A 17959-nucleotide genomic window follows, 5' to 3' on the forward strand; every position below is an offset into this window, starting at 1 on the left:
TTAACATGCAGTGTGTCCAGCTCTTAGTATCATATAATGCATGTAAACCAGTACAACACAGCTTCTTTTTCATAGAGTTTATTTCTAAGCTTCACCAGTTGTAACACTTTTGACAAAACAATAGACAATGACAATGTTCAGCTTATTTATGCTTGAAACACCACAAATATTTGGATGCATCTCTTTCTAATAAACCTACAGTTATTAACAAGTAACAATATACTGATCAGTTGACTTGTCATATACTACAGTTATTACTACTACAGAAGTAGTAATAACGGTATTATTTGTTGCATTTGTTTGCATCTTGCAAACCTGATAATAAGTAAGGAAATAGAGGAATTACAAATGACTTTAGTTCAAATATATATACAGTCGCTGTGTCTGTGACGTTTCTCACTCATCCAGGTCATGGTACGTATATCCAAAACAAAGCCGAAAACAAAGGCAACTGGACTTGTTGGGTTTCTTGAAGACGTTTGGCCTCCTCAATGACTGTTTGGGAGTTTGGGTTCTACTACCAGGACCAAAACAAATTCTTCCTGTCACAGGTGAGTCTGGTGGTTGCAGGTGTTTCTAATAAAGCCCCAACTCCCCACCAGTCATTTAGAACTGAAGAAGCTACTTGAATACTGTGTTTTGGACATTACGGTCTGTTCTCTTCAACAAATAGTGTCTGGTCATTTTTGTCCTCCACTGGTCCACTCAATGGTTTTCTAAATTAGAAACAGAAGAAGTTTTAATGAAGTGTATTTTGTACTTAAATTGCAGTTAAATTCATATAACATGCAAATACTGTATTTATATATTTAAGCTGATTACTGGAGATCCGCGTGGTCTTGAAGTTGAACATTGAGTGTTTCAGGCAGCAGGAAACAGAAACAACCTGCTGCAATGGGGATGATTCCATATATGAGCATGGGCACACTGTAATGGTAGACCGCCAGGAGCCTGATAAGTGGTGCGAGGATTCCCGCTATACGAGCACACACAGAGTTGATGCCGACACCATTTTGCCTGCAAGAATCAAGAATCAGACACTCATTAAGGACCTGGCATTAACATTGTGTGGTATGATCACCAGTTACAAGCTTTAGATACAGATGTGCATTCATCATACACCCGAGACACATCTGAGACCGGGTCACTCAAACACATTTGGAGGTTACCTGGGCCACTTGTGACCACAGTCCTTTTTTGGTGTGACACACATGTACAGTAAACCTGGCCACATGGACTGATGGACCACCGACTCAACTGATGCCCACTGGCATAAGAAAGGTTTTGCCTCGTTCATTCAGAAAAATACACACAACCATTTGTTATGGTACTGACTTTTGAACCTTTCGTGGCTTACCCTGCCTAACTTTGAAGCACCTTTTGTTACATTCATCGTAAGCCCTCATCAAACTAACATTTCATCTAGGGTCCTTGTTTATGTGTCCTGCATTCGGGTAATTCCGTCGTAAAAAGGCAAAAAAAAAAAAAAAAAAAAAAAAAAAAAAACGACATTTGGTTGATTAGCAATGTGTTCATAAGGTGTGGATACATACACATAAATCTGTGCAAATCATTAACATTTATGCCATCAACAACAGATGAGATTTGTTATGGTTAAAATTGTGACAAATTTACATATAAATTGGTTTTAAACAGTTTTAGTTCTACAAAAAAAAATGGAGTATTTGCAATCTTTTTCTATACTGAGTACTAGAGAGAGGCTGCAAAATAGCATGACTGTGACTATTTTTTTATAGTTATAACATTCCTGTACCAAAAAGCTGACCATTGTTAGCATATTTTCATTGTAATTACTGTGTTGTGTGTATGCAGCCTTTAGTATCTAGCTGAGTGACCTTACCTTAAAATGGTAGGGTATAATTCGGCAGTGTAAACATAGAGTGTGCTGAAAGAAGCAGCACCAGCCATTTTCCCCAGTACAGCGATGAATGTTACCACCACGGGAAGATCTGATATAACACAAGATACACAGATCTGACATATTGTCTTTATAACCTCTTAATAATCAAGATTTTGAACATACCATTTGGGACAGCGAGGACCACAAGGCAAGCAGTACCCCCAAATAACAGGACACTGGCTTGACATATTCTCCTTCCGAGGCATTGAATTAGAAAAAAAGTGCTCAGGTTGGCGGGAATTTCGACAATACTAAAGATGAACTGCGTGAGGTAGATATTCAGGCCAAAGTTGCCAACATTCAGGCCCAGTCCGTAGTACATCATACTTGTTGCAAACCTAGAACCAGAGATAATTATTGTTTCTTAAAATCAGGATTAATATGACCTGAAGTTCACACTAAAACTATCAAACACAGAGGTATTTCAGTTCAAGACACACCAGTTAAAGCCGGAGATCAGAGTACGTTTTCTCAAATACGATATTCGGAAGATGTCCAGTGTGCTTCTGCTCTCAGGTGGTCTCTCCATCTTTAGCTGAACCAGGGAAAAGGCAACTTTTAGAAAACGTTCACATATATCTTGAGTGTTTGAGTGTTCGATGTTGACCACCTTGTCTACCAGATCCTTTGGCACTTTGGTCCCGTTAATCATGGCCACCCTCTCAAGCTCCTTTCGCGCCTCCTCTATTCTGCCGTGCGTCGCAAGCCACCGTGCTGACTCTGGGACATACCTGTCAAAACACAGCTATGACTGTTTTGTCGAGCAGCGTTTGAAGGATGTGTGAATACTACAGAGTCTGAGAGGCTGCTGACCAGTAAAAGATTCCCAGGACGATAACAAGAGGGCTGAAGAGCACTAGCTGCAGGATTCTCCAGCTACGGATCAAATAGGCAACGCCAGATAACAACACAAGTCCAAGAGAAAAGGAGGACGTGATAAAAACCGTGCAAAGAGCAGATTTTGATGGAGTGCTCCATTCCAACCCTGTAAGACAGATGAGGATTGAACATATCGGGTTGTTAGCGTCAACTATGTTTACCTTTAGACTACATGAAAGGACGGAGCTGTTTAAAGGACTATATTGTTTGCAAAGTTCTACAAACCAGAAGCAGTAAACTTTACATTTGTGTCGACATAGAAACCAACAACACAAAAACCCTAATCATAAATGATGAAAATGGTGGACCTACCCATCACAGATGTGTTCATCACAATGACAACACTGGAACTCCCGCAGAAAAATTTGAGAACCATGTACACGTAGATGTTTGGGGAGAAAGCAGTGCTCACGGCAAACAACAGCAGGAGGAAAAGTGACAGCAGGATTGCAAATCGCCTGCCAAATCTATAAAGAGAGGGCAACGTTTCTAATTCACAATACACAATACAGTAGTAAACCTGCAATATAAGAACATGTTACTCATTAATGGTCACTCGTAAACTAAAGAATAATATCAACCTTATAACGTTACCACCTATTGATGCACATAAATGTTTTTGGTGGTGCTGAGTTGCAGCCTGTTTTTATACAGGCTATACAGACCACAGTATGGAGCGCATGAGCTGTCTGTTCTCAGCATATGTATTTAGAGAATATAGATTTCATTGTTGCAAAGCATTACTTCCTTCTGTGTTTTTATTGGTGAGGTCATCAGCGACTAGTTGTTATCGAATTGACTCTCATCACATAAAAATCTGAAGTCGAACTAAGAGAAAGGATGCCCAGTCATGAAGCAAGTGTACACATAGTGTCAAGCAAACCTTAAATGAAGTTGTTGTAGTGGTATTAAACTATTAACTGACAGATTACTGTGCCATTTGGCAATTATCATGGACATCAACATCCCCATTCCCACCGCTAAGGACAAACGGACAATATCTTTCAGAAACCTCAAATCCATCTCCCCTTCAGCCCTTTCTGCCTCTCTTGCTAGTAAAATATCTGCTTCCCCCCCTCCGTTAACTGACAATCCCTCTGACCTCACCAAATTCTACAACGTAACACTCTCCTCCTGTCTCAACCAGCTAGCCCCCATCAAAACTAAAACTGTCTCCTTCACCCACTCTGCCCCCTGGTACACTCCTGAACTACACAAAATGAAATCACAAAAACGACAGCTTGAAAGACTTCACAAGAAAACCGGTTTAACTGTCCATCTACAAGCCTATACAGATTACCTTCAGCAGTACAAGGATGCTCTCAGTACTGCCCGATCCACCTACTACTCTCACCTCATTCACTCTGGCTCCACCAACCCCAAGGCTCTGTTTTCTACAGTAAATAAACTCCTCAAGCCCAGCGACAATACCTCCAACTCATTCACCACTGACAAATGCAACTCCTTTCTCTCATTCTTCCAAACAAAAATCGACACCATTTACAACAACTTGTCCTCCTCTCCTGCCCCCACGGCCTGCACTCCCACTCCCTCACCTGCTCCTCCCCTCCTCACCTCTCAGCCTCTGTCTCAGTTCTCCCCCGTGTCACCAGGGGAGCTGCCCAAAATTATGATAGGCATGAAAACCTCTACATGTGTTCTGGATCCCATCCCATCTCACCTCATTAAGGACTCTTTACCAGCCATCTCCACACTCATCACAGAAATCATCAACTCCTCCCTCAGGTCTGGCTCAGTCCCCCGTTCACTCAAACTGGCTGCTATCACCCCCATCCTCAAAAAACCTGGACTCAACCCTGACATCTTGTCGAACTTCCGGCCCATCTCCAATCTCCCCTTTCTGTCCAAAATACTGGAGCGTATTGTCGCCACACAACTCAAAGCCCACCTCTGCTCAAATGACCTGTTCGAACCATTTCAATCCGGTTTCCGTTCCCAACACAGCACCGAAACAGCCCTCCTGAAAGTCACCAATGACATCCTCCTCTCCGCAGACTCCGGCCAGCTCACCATCCTCATCCTCCTGGACCTCACTGCAGCTTTCGACACCATAAATCACACCATTCTCCTCTCCCGCCTTGAGTCCTCCCTCGGCATCACTGGCACTGCACTCTCCTGGCTCAAATCATACCTCTCAGACCGACAACAATTCATCCACATCAACAACTGCACCTCCTCCACTGTTCCTCTGTCCCAAGGTGTCCCCCAGGGATCGGTGCTTGGTCCTCTCCTCTTCATACTTTACCTGCTCCCCCTTGGCAACATCATTCGCCACCACGGTCTCCATTTCCACTGTTATGCTGATGACGTCCAGCTTTATATCTCCACCAACTCCATCACTCCCGCCACTCTTTCCACTCTCTCCAATTGCCTCGCTGACATCAAATCCTGGATGCAGATCAACTTCCTCAAACTAAATTGTGACAAATCAGACCTAATCATTATCGGCCCCAAATCCCTCAACAACACCACAGACAGTTTCCGCCTCACCATCGACAACTCCACCTTGTCTCCATCCCCCAACAGCCGCAACCTCGGAGTCATCTTTGACAGTAACCTCTCCTTTGATCATCACATCAATCAAATCACCAGAACTGCCTTCTTCCACCTCAAGAACATTGCCCGACTCCGTCCATCACTCTCCTTCTCTGCTGCTGAAACCCTCATTCACGCCTTCATCACTTCCAGAATTGACTACTGCAACAGCATCCTCTATGGCACACCATCCAAAACTTTAAATAAACTTCAGTACATCCAAAATTCTGCTGCACGTCTGCTCACCCACACCCGCTCCCGTGATCACATCACTCCTGTCCTCCAGAAACTCCACTGGCTCCCAGTTCCACAGCGTATTCAGTTCAAAATCCTCCTCCTCACACACAAAGCCCTCCATAACCAGGCCCCTTCCTATCTCACTGACCTGCTCCATCGCCACAATCCATCCCGCAGCCTCCGTTCATGTGACGCAAACCTCCTTACTCCACCACTCAAGACCAAGCATCGAACCTGGGGCGACAGAGCCTTCTCTGCAGCTGCCCCCTCCCTCTGGAACTCTCTCCCCAAACACATCCGCGACTGTACCGACCTTCCTACCTTCAAATCTCTGACAAAAACACACCTTTTTAAAATTGCTTTTAATGTTTAGCTCAGTTTATTGTGTTTTTGATGTTATATTTCACATTGTTTTGCTAATTTGATGTCCTTTTTATGTAAAGTGTCTTTGAGTATCTTGAAAAGCGCTTTTAAATAAAATGTATTATTATTATTATTATTATTATCCTGTCCCAAGTTGCAAGTTGGACTGTAATCAATGACAGACATGTGGAATTGGAAATCTTGTCCTGTAAATCCTCTGGCTAAACTGGAAGACTCAAGAGGCTAAGTCATCAGACAACAGCTGATGGGTTCCCAGAAAGCACGGAGAGAAACTGAACAAAACTGGGGGCCCAACGTTAGTTTGAATAACACTGTAATGAGGTTAACACTAATATTAAGTACTTAGTTAACTATGAAAACAAAAGGGACATATTACCTGTCAGCAATTACTCCGAACACGAATGCTCCGACAAGAATACCTGCCATGGAGATGGACTGTGATGCCTCAATCAAACCCTTATTGTCACACACTACATCAAACTGAAATAAGGAACAACAGAGGGAAAGTTAATTGGTTGCCTTAAGAACTGGTAGCAGGGTTTCAGCAAGGAATTATGGGTTCATTACAAAATATAAACCTTGTCTCCAACCAGTGGCCTGCAAGGAGCAGGTGAATGTATTTACCTCTGTCACAATGCTGGAAGCACCTGGCTGGGCATCATAGTCCCATCCATCTGTGCATCCTGTCGTGGTGTTAATCCCATACCTTTCAATGGTCTCCAGTTCCAAATCAACAGGTGTGAACATTTTACAGCTTTCAAACTGTCCGTCCTTGTCCACAGGGATGGTGAGATTTCTTTGTCTCTCATCTGTCAGATTGGGTCCGACTTCTAAGATCCAGTCAGTGTTGCAGTGATGCGGGAAGTTCATGCCCATAAACACCTGGCTGATCACGTCAACACTTGCGAATATGCTGGGGATGCATAATACAACGAACAAGCGTTTCTGAAACAAACCAAACTCCCCGACCTCCTTCAGGATCTCTCCGAAGTTGCTCATATTGAAACCTTGTTCCACTTGTAGAGGCTCCTTATGAAAGAGTGAGAGAAGATGCTAACATATCACTAACTTTGTTGGCTTGTCAATATTTAACCATATATGCAAGGTCTGATCTTTTATTAGCTGACAACAGTCGTTAGCCCTGATAACAGTAGCAATAAAATATGGTACGTCCAGACAGTAAAAGGGTTCGGATACTGGCAGTGATTCCACTTTAAAAGCCTTTAATGGTACAGGAAAGAGAATGACATGAAGAAAAAGGGAAAAATCGTCACGTTAAAACAGCATAACTACTGTGTATCACACGGTACCAGTCGACCATCAACAGTCTACTCTGCATATACTCATGATTTGGAATGTGTTTGAAGGGTGCGGAACCATGTGGACCTGACACTTGTTTGAAGCACTGCATAGCTGATAAGTAAGTTGAGTGAGTTGCTTTTGACATTTATACAACACTTGTATGCATCTTTGTTTTACTGCACTGGTCATAGTTGTCGGCCATGTTATCTCTGTAAGGGGGGCCCAGCTTAGGAGCAAGGGGGGGGTGGACAATGTGACCTTCAGCAGATAGGGGGTATAAAGTAAATCTATTTTGTCAACTCGTGGCTCATATGCCACTATTATTGCTTGATGCTTTGTTTGTGCTGCAGATGTTCAATTATACACAGAGAAATACCGGAGTGTTCTGATTTCTTATTCTCCAACAGAAATTTCCACTACAATTTTGGCATTGTCTGCAACTTCTCTTCTGTGTAAGGCTACTGGGACTCAGGTTGGCTGGGTGAACCTTGTGCTGGGAGTCTGAGTCTGGGATTCAGACCTCACCCTCCCCTAAAAAGTAATGATGTGTCATGCTCAAAAGAGCTGGCTCGAAGAGACGATGCTTGGTAGTGAATCAGAGGAGCCGATTCCCATCGAGTCAGAGTCCCCACTGTTGTTTTTTTCTTTTCCTTTTGCTTGCTCATCTCTGCTCGCATGAGGATGGGGACAGAACTTTGTTTTGATGGGCACGCCATGTAGCCAATCACATGTGAGGACTGAGTAAGACAACACACAGCAGTGAGGATGAGAGTATGGGTGCACGTAGTTACGAGTGACTCCCATGGACATACCAGCGTCTGGCTGAAATTTAAAAACATTGGGGATGGCAGAGCAGAGTGTCTTCACTGCAAAATGATATTATTAAGAGCAGGTTCCACCATAAACCTGCACAAGGACATTCATACCGTTTGTTTACCGAGTTTGGTTCTCTTCTTGCTTGTGTGGATTTGATTGCAGTGTTTTGTTCATTTGTTTGAACAATTAAAGTTATTTGAAATATTAAATATTAAACAAAATTAGGCTTCTCATAAAAACATTGACTGCAAAAGGGCTTATCAACACACAAACCATATGTATTTGCTGTGTTGGGCCAAAATATTAGGCTATAAACGATACTAAACAAGCTGAAAGAGCTGACTCTTCTTTGGGAGCGGTGGCAAAAGAGCCAGCTCTTAGAAAAGAGCTGAACTGCCCATCACTACAAAAAGAGGGGAAGTGAGGGTGTGGCACCTGAGATCCCGGAGATCCCTCACGGTTGTGAAGTTCTGAACCTGTTGTCTTTCCCCCAGCAAGAAGTTGTAGTCTTATTTCAATAAAGTATTTGAAAACCAAGCTAAAAGAAAAACCCTTAATAGCAAACTGGGAAGCATTTTCCGATTCCACCGAACAGGGTGGCAGAGTGGCATCAGACCAGAAATCAGTGAAGTGATTAGCACCGAAAGGGCGTGGACCATCCTCTGGTGACGTATTTGGATGTAAAAATGTGCACCAGGTTCAACAACCAGGCTGGTGCTACACCTGCTACCTTGCTAAGTTGCTGCCTTCACTCACCACGCTGTCCAGTCTCACTTAATGGAATATGCGCATCAAATATTTGTCCACAGGACGGTCTTATAGCTGACACGCATCAGGGTAATTTGAACAAAAGTGACCTTTTGTATTAAGTTAATGCTCTAAAGCCAATCCTTTGTAAACTGACATTATCACAGGTGATCCACAGGAAAAGAAAAGCACACGTACTGTTATCTAAGAATGAAATGACGTGAGCAAACAAATGCAAAACAAATATACAGTACATATATACCTTTTAATATATATACACAAACCCCAGTTATCAAACAATATACAATTTTTGTAGAACTAAAACACATTTTAAATGCCTTATAATTTGCATTTAGCTTTACTGCATACAAACACATTGATGTTACCGCTGTGAAATCCACAGCATTAAAAACTGCAAAGTGACCATATCATTTACATTTTTGTGCCTTTCTCTGAGCTGTCCAGTTGTTGAGTATAGGGTACCATCCTTTGGGAGTCAGTCCCATCCTTTGGTTTCCTGAAATTAAAAACGAGACGGTCATTACTTGGCATTCCTTTCGATCTGCAGTGAAATAAGCCCTCCGCTGTGCTCACGTAATTTCAGCATGGTCCTGAAGTTCAACGTTGAGTGTTTCAGGCAGAAACAAACAGAGACCCCCGGCAAATACGGGGACAGTGCCATATATCACCATGGGGATGCTGTAATGGTAGACGGCCAGGAGCCTGATGAGTGGAGCGATGATGCCTGCCACACGTGCACACATGGAGTTCAGGCCTACACCGTTCTGCCTACCAGTACAGACAATAGGTTAAATACCAACAAATACAAAACAAATTTAAAAAAAACAAGAGAACTAATAGATGTTCCGTCGAGGTGAGTTTTGAGATTTAAAAGAAGGTACAGAGTTTGCTGATCCAAGTCCCTACAGTAGAGAGCTCCCCAGCTGTGTGGCCATGGTAGATAAATCAATAGCTGCTTAATTGCTCCCGTGGGAAATTAGGCATCCATCATTAAACAGGCAGGAGGAACCACAAGTCAATAAAAAGGCCAAAATAAAAATAATAATGATGTAGAAATGTATGTACATACAGAAAATATGTGGTAATATAATACGCATTGACATTGTATACAGTATATAAGGATGCAAATATATAGGGTAAAGAGGATATACAAGTGTAAATGGGGGCATGAGATATATTGTGTGTATGTGTAGATAAATATGTCCTATACAAAGAGTTATACGCAAATATATAGAGGCAAGAATATGAAGAATATGTATGAAACTATACATGATATATAAGTGGTTAACGCTTTCCTTTTGTGACGAGGCACGCAGTGCAGTAGGACCACAGACAGAGGCTAGGCTCAAAGAATGTGAGTGAATCTATCACTTAGGAAAGGACGATGCCATGCAGGCCCTTAAAAGTAATTAGTTAAAGTTAAAAAACAAATATATACCTATATACAGGTAGCCACTGTACAGTAGCAAGAATGGGAGGGATTTTTCTTGGAATTTGTTAAAAGTCTTACAGCTGAGTTTTGAATGGGCTGTAGATGGGAGATGGACTTTTCTCTGAGGAATGAATACAGGAAGTAGGAACAGTCCAAGGGCGATAAAGGTCGATTCATTCATGATTTTTTTTTCAAGATCTGTTTGACATGTTAAAACGGATCGCAGGGGAAAGCTTGACATTGGAGGCCATGCTCGGGGCGGTGAATAGTTGAGTTCACTGAGCTGAAGGAAAGTTCGTCACCTCCAGCATTTGATCTCAGCAAGCCAAGAGATGAGATGACACGAGAAAACTTGTTACTGTCTAAGTCACTGCAGTGGACTCATCAGCTATCTTATTGACTGTAATAAGAGAAACATGGCGTCTTCTGCCAATACAGGCCTCAACACCAAGCCGATGGATGGACACTGGAAAACAGCCGACGGTGAGTATTTGTCGTCTTAGACAGTTGCTGTTGGGTCCCACACTGTAGCTGCTTGTCGGCTTTTCAGCTGATTCATGGGCAGCGAAAGGGGTCGGTGAAAGAGGTCCTTCTGATTGGCTGTTCAGCTTAGCAAACCAGTGCATGAGGACAGAAACGGAAGAGACGAAAGTAGACTAAATAACAAAAGAACACGGAGAAGGCTCATCTGGTTTTAAATATTCACCTTAATATTCACCCTTCATCATCTAGAACAAGGGTGTCAAACTCATTTTAGTTCGGAGGCCACATAAAGCCCATCTCAAGGGGTCCGGACCAGTAACATAATAGCATAATATTATGTTACTATAAATAACTACACATTGCTGACATTTAGTTCTGGGTGTCCACAACTCTTACTGAAACAGTGCATCCTAGTGGAAAAAAATGGAAATAGCAGTTACTTATATTGAAAAATTGCATTGTCTTCAATGTAATATTCGCACTTTGCAAATTCACCCCGCGGACCACTGTGGACCCTATGGCTGGCCAATTTTGGCCTGCGGACCGTATGTTTGACACCCCTGATCTAGAATAAATAAAATGTAGACCAACTGATCAGCACGATTAAGGAGAGGCCAGCTCTGTACGACAGTTTGTGGCTATTCCTAGCTTCCTAGCCTGCCAGCTAATAGAAGTTCTTCCAGATTCTTCTTTTAAATGGCAAATTCCGACTACTGCCGCCTGCTGGTATAAAGATTTATTCCCTTTCACGCAGGCACAGAATGTATGTGCTCGCTGGTCGTTGGTTGTAGTCATTGCAGTGCGTTCAAGTGCAACTTTTTGGTGGAGACACAGACGACATGAGAGAGTCGTCTGTGTCTGACGGCGGCCTTTGCTGCCGACTGTCTCATGATTCTTTTATGACAGTTTAGTGTGTCCGTACCTTAATAAAATGAGACTTTTTGTTCTGTTTGTGGGACATTACCTGTCTTACCTTATAACTGTGGGATATAATTCTGCAGTATACACATAGACTGTGGAAAAACTGGCGGTGGCAGCAAATTTCCCAAGAACAGCTATGACCGTCACCAGTATGGGTAGATCTGACGGGCAAACAAAAGTAGATTCAAGGCAAAGAATATAAAGACTTAAAGGGGAATTACCATTTTTTACAACCTGGACCTTATTTCTGGTATAATATATGATCGTTAACTCACCCATATTACTTTGGTGTCATTCGGAGTCGTTCGGAAGATATTTAGATCCAGCGGAGCGCCGCGTATATCCATACAGTGGGAGTGAGTGGGGCACCGAAACGCAGCCTCTAAATAACGCATTATCTGCCACGAAACGCGTTCATTTCACCAGTATTTTGTTATGATACACTAGTGCTATTCCCCATTGAGTCCGGAGTTACCCGTTATCATCATCTGGGGTCTGTAGATTGACCTACTAACTTCCAACCTGGCTGATGTCATCTCTGGATGCGTACACGCACCCGCACCCGCGACCCGCGACGGTCGGCTTGTTTACCTGTAATTTGCTGCTGCTAGCTTTTTGCAACATGGCTGAATATTTTTCAGATTCTAAGGTTGTGGACGACAACTTTGTTTATGATGGACGTCCTTACCGTATTGAGCCATAGTATACGGATGAGGAGCTCGTTGAAAGGAGGATGCAGAGGCAGAGAGAGGAAGAGCTGGCCAAAGAACAACAAACCGCTGCACATCCACGAAGAGACAACAGGTAACTCCAGACTCAACGGGTAATAGCACTAGCGCATCATCACAAAATATTTGTGAAATGAAAAGTGTTTCGCGGCAGATAATGCGTTATTTAGAGGCTGTGTTTTGGTGCCCCAGTCACTCCCACTATATGGATATACGCTGTGCTCCGCTGGATCTAAATATCTTCTGAATGACTCCTTATGACACCAAAGTTATATGGGTGAGTAAACGATCGTATTTTATGCCAGAAATAAGGTTCAGCTTGAAAAAAACGGTAATTCCCCTTTAAAGTGTCGACTACAAAACAGTAAATTACCTGCTGGTATAGCTATGATCCCGAGGCAAGCGACGCCTCCAAGGAACAGCACCGCTGATTGCACAATTCTCCTCCCGAGGCGTTCTAGGAGAGGCAAACTGCCCACTCGTGCAGGAAGCTCTACCACGCCAAAGATGAACTGCGTGAGGTAGATATCCAGCCCAAAGTTGCCAACATTCAGGCTCAGTCCGTAGTACATCAGGCTAGTTGCAAACCTGTGAGAGACATCTTTCAGTGAAATCAGAAGGCGATGTGTACAGTGTTTGTGACCGGGATTATGGTAATACTCACCAGACGTAGCTCATTATGAGGGCACGCTTCCTCAGATACTCTATCCTGAAGAGATCAAGCATGTTCCCTCTTTTAGTCGCACCCTCGGCCTCCAGCTGTAAAGTTAGAGCGCAGTTATTTCACAGCTTCCTCTAGTTTAATTTTGATTGCCGCCAAAGTTTGATTCCTCTTTAAACACCTTGTCCAGCAGATCTTCTGGGACCTTTCTCTTGTTCACTTTGGCCGCCCTCCGGATCTCCTTTATGGCCTCCTCTTTCCTGCCCTGGGTGATGAGCCAGCGAGCGGACTCTGGAAGAATCCTAGTTCACACATACACCCAGAGTCACAACAGTTTCTGTGGCTAATGATGATGCAAATGAAAATGTCACGCGGCCAGAGCGGCTGCTGACCAGTAGAAGATTCCCAGGACAAGGACAAGAGGGCTGAAGAGCACCAGCTGCAGGATTCTCCAGCTGCGGATCAAGTAGGCAACGCCAGACAGCAGCATCAGTCCAAGAGGGAAGAAAGAGTGGCAGACAATGGTGCAGAGTGCAAACTTGGAAGAATCGCTCCATTCTCCACCTTCAAAGCAACAAGACAGAAGGGAAAGCTGTCAGTTCTGGCTTTCTGAACTGGTTTGCACATGTGTAATGTGATATTTCTGCAGCTGTTATTTATGCGTAAGTGCAATACATGCAACACTCCAATCACATTATACAATATGTGTGCTAATATTTGAAGCTGAACTTCATTGCACCTCGCAGGACAGAGCCAGCATCACTGACCTTCGTGTGAATTTTACAATAACTCTCTTTGCTTTGCTAGACACTGATTTTTTTCAAGCTATAGCCTTCTGACATTAACCATCATCATTTTAAAATCACTATGTGAAGAATTTAACAATATCTCGGTTTGGCGCCCTCCACTGGCAGAAGCAGAAATGACACTGATGCCGACGGCGGCACTGATTTCAGCTCTGAATGTTTGTACCCACCTATCACAAATGCATTAGCAACAATGCCTGAAACTGAGATGCCACTTAAAAATCTGAGAACCATATAAACATAGAAGTTGGGCGAGAAACCGGCACCCACACCAAACAGCAGTAGGAGAAGGTGGGAAAGCAGGACCACGAAGCGTCGACCAAACCTGCAGAGAGAAGGAGCAGGAGAACTGTTACACTTTTTTTATGCAGTCATTTTTGCAATCATTTCTGTTTATTTTTCCTTTAAACTTGAAAAACAACTTCCTTCTGTTGCCTCTATAGTGTCAAAAAAATAAGACAGAAGGCCGCTTTTAGGTTATATTCATTCAACTATTTACTTGTACACCTGAGCCAGTGTAGGTTATGCACTTAAGTGATTTAGAGATTGTTTTTTCTTTCTAATGCTCCTTTGCACTCAAATACTGGATTTAAGTTCAACCTCCTGTTTTGCACTTTAATTTGACAGCATTTAAGATGAATTATTCACAGAGTGCATGATATAACACGCTTTTAACACAACACAGTGTTAAAGATTAAACCTGTTTGGGCCTCGGACATGTCGCAGAAAGCTGTGAGTGGTCGGCGTAATATTTTGAGGCGTTAACAGCTCCAAAGTTGTCCCTTTTCCTCTCTAAACTCTCTAAACGAGATTTGTTCGTCGGAACACATTAGATTTATCTTCTTTCCCTGTTTATTAAGTATTAAACTGTGGTTCAAACTAACTCCACCTGCAGCAGCTACGACAGTAACATGCTGACACACGCCGATGCTTTAGTATTAATAATGATGTTGTCAATGGGACCAGACCAGTGCTTCGACTTTAAAGCTTTAGCTACATTTAGCTGCTAATCACTCTGCACAATTGTTATGCAGAACATATATATAGAACTTTTTTTTTTTTTTGGTATTTTTAGTTAAATAAAAGCTCTGAATACATATACATGCACCGCCTTCAGTACCTGTCAGCCATTTGCCCCAGCACCAACGCTCCAACCAGAAGACCAGCCATGTAGATGGATTGTGAAGCCTCGATCAAACTGCTCCGGTCACACACCAAGTCAAACTGACACCAAGAAGGAAGAAGAAAAATTTACATTTTTAATATAAATTTAATTATCCTCAGAATCCCACATAGGTCAGAATCACAGCCGGTCAGAAACACAAAAGGAAATGCTTGAGATCTGCTCCTTAACAAGAATGGGAATTACAAATGTTAACATTTATGTTTTTAGTTCAGGATTTTTGTGATAAATGTAGACAGTTAAGCGTGGTTTTAGTCAAACTAAATAACCCCAACACATAGGATTATGAGGTTGTAAAGCTAATGTAGTAAATGTTATCAGATGCTGGCTCAGGAGGGAGTAAAAACCAGAGTCAGCAATTCATACACAACACAGAACAGCCACTCAAATGTACGTTCTTATGGTCTAAAATGAAAAATCAGCAATATAAAACACATCTTTATTAATAAAATACCTCATACTATTTATTTATTGCAGGATTCCCTTTAATTAAAAGCAAACAAGTATCTCTTACCTCTGTCACAATGCTGGAAGAACCTTTGTATGCTTCAAAATCTGATCCATTTTGGCATCCTGTCGTGGTGTTAATCCCATACTTTTCTATGGTCTCCAAGTCCCAATCCACAGGTGCGAACATTTCACAGCTTTCAAACCTCCCATCCTTGTCCACTGGGATGGTGAGATTTCTTTGCCTGTCAGCTGTCAGGTTGGGCCCGGGTTTCAAGATCCAGTCGGTGTTGCAGTGATGCGGGAAGCTCATGCCCGTAAACACCTGGACAATCACATCAAAGGCCACAAATATGCTGGGGATGCATAACGCAGCCACCAGGCGTTTCTGAAACAAACCAAACTCCCCGATCTCCTTCAGGATCTGTCCAAAAGTGCTCATATTGGAACCTGAGCGTCCTCCGAGTGTAAAATGGTGGGGCACGGAGAGATTTTGGTTGAGCTTGGTTCAGCCGCCAGCAGTCAACTTGACTCTCGTCCCCCCTGGTTAATGTTTAAACGGACACTCACTGTGCTTTTATGACCTGTCAAACAGACTACCAAGGTATACTGCCAAACGTGAACCATCGGGATTCCTCTGGTGTTGCTCTTTTTATCAGTGTAATTACAGGCCATAAGGAAAACTGCGATGATACCAGACCAGATCAAAATAAATCAACATGACCCCGCTTTCACAGGCCTATCATAAGAGAGACTATATTGCAGGTTAAAAAAGCCATAGCAGGTTTTATCAGGAGTTGTGTAATTTATGTGGACATCCAGCCTCGATCTCCAAACCAGCAACACAAGAATATCTTAATATTTCACAAACTGGCAGCTCAGGTACCAACACGAATCACATATTACATAAACATACAGAGGTCGTCACTTCCTCCAGACCCAGTGTTTGCATTTTCAAGGTGGAACATGACGAACCCTGTGTTGGTGTGGATATGAAGTCTGAACTAACAAAAACACAACGATTTGTAGCGACAGGTTAAAGGTTCCAGGAATGAACGATTACCGCTGGTGGTTCGAGTTCATAAACATCACCGGCATCCTCACAAAATCCCAGCAGTACTTAGTAACTGGGATACTCATGTCGTGTGTTGGGCAACATGAGTTGCTCCATGTAACCGTGATCTGGTGAAAATGATCAACTCAAGCGTACGCCTCATAAACCACATTACATACGCAGCTCACTTTAGAGAGGTAAAGGTTTACAAGAAAAAGTGAGAAATTCCTAAATTGGAAAATGCTAACTGTTAGTTTAGATATTGATATTGTTTGACAGTAAAATATATGAGTTTCAAAATTGCCAGATTGACAATAGTTTATCTGAATGTTTGGGCCTTCTTAACTGATAAAGCTCACAGATAATCTTTTCTTTATCACAGTTGACATCATTGACCAGAGTCTACTGAATAAGTGCATTAAAGGTCTCATATTCTCACCACTTTTTAACAAATTAATTTAAGTCTTGCATGTCCCTGAAGTATGTATTTTAAGTTTCGGCCGAAAATGCCACACAAATTGCTCATTTTATCACACCTGTATACCCCTCGTTTTAGCCCTGCGACAAACGAGCCGTTTCAGTGTTTCGTAGCTTTAAATGCAAATGAGCTACTTCTGACCACGCCCCCTCTCAGGCTGCATCTTCACTGTCTGGAAAGGATAACTTTCAGGTGCAAAAGTTCAGGATAGCTCGACCCCTGCTTCACAAACTTTTCATTCTTTTAGAAAATGCGGCCTTCTCAAAGTCCCCCAACTTTAGAACAGTCCAAATACTGAGTCAGCTCTTCAGTGTTAAAGGAGAAAGTGGAAATAAGTAAGGACTCATAAAACAGGTTGTAAAATGACGACTGGGTCATGCTTTAAGATAGTGAAGGCACTGAACTTGGAGCGACTGGGAGCAATAACAAAACACAACAGTAAAGTCATAGTTCTTTAAAACCCCCGTGTACATTAAAACAAATCAGAACAATCTAACGGAGTCTGGTATGCTCATTCTTTATTGATTAAAAATAATCAAGGGAAACATGCTTTGAACTCCAAAACGATCAAAAAAAAAAAAGAAAAACAAGAAAAACACATTAGAGCAAATGATAGAATGGAAAAAAAAAAATACTGAAAACAGGTGGAAAATTCAAATATGTTACAGCCTTGATGAGTTATTGCCTGGACAAAAGAGTTTCTGCCGGTCATCTGCTCAGTTTGCTACAGTTTTGTTAGACTGCGTGTAAGCAGGACAGAGGAGACTGTTGGAGAAAAGGATGAGAACAAAGCCATAAGATCTACAACTTATTCAGAAGCAGGACCCAGTCTATGCAGCACTCACACACACCTCTCTCAGAGCTCATACACACCAATCCCGTACTTGTCAGCAGTCGGCTGCA

General features: G+C 42.5%; 2 protein-coding genes across 2 annotated transcripts; both read right to left on the minus strand.

Moving 5' to 3' along the window:
* Nucleotides 1–424: 424 nt before the first annotated feature.
* On the minus strand, nt 425–7326 carry LOC311503344 (solute carrier family 22 member 13-like). Its single transcript, XM_084566002.1, has 10 exons — nt 6602–7326; nt 6354–6457; nt 3113–3267; nt 2735–2906; nt 2532–2652; nt 2362–2456; nt 2045–2259; nt 1862–1970; nt 823–1017; nt 425–716 (listed from the first exon to the last, which is right to left on the minus strand). Exons 1-10 carry the CDS (start codon nt 6974–6976, stop codon nt 647–649), a joined length of 1611 nt encoding a protein of 536 aa, XP_084422128.1. The 5' UTR covers nt 6977–7326; the 3' UTR covers nt 425–646.
* Nucleotides 7327–9342: 2016 nt separating this feature from the next.
* Nucleotides 9343–16514, minus strand: LOC311503345 (solute carrier family 22 member 13-like). The gene is made up of 9 exons (XM_084566003.1): nt 15592–16514; nt 15015–15118; nt 14065–14219; nt 13481–13652; nt 13270–13390; nt 13092–13186; nt 12801–13015; nt 11752–11860; nt 9343–9631 (listed from the first exon to the last, which is right to left on the minus strand). Exons 1-9 carry the CDS (start codon nt 15964–15966, stop codon nt 9433–9435), a joined length of 1545 nt encoding a protein of 514 aa, XP_084422129.1. The 5' UTR covers nt 15967–16514; the 3' UTR covers nt 9343–9432.
* Nucleotides 16515–17959: the final 1445 nt, after the last annotated feature.

This window comes from Chelon labrosus (assembly GCF_963514085.1).
Source record: "Chelon labrosus genome assembly, chromosome: 18".
Taxonomy (NCBI): Eukaryota; Metazoa; Chordata; class Actinopteri; order Mugiliformes; family Mugilidae; genus Chelon; species Chelon labrosus.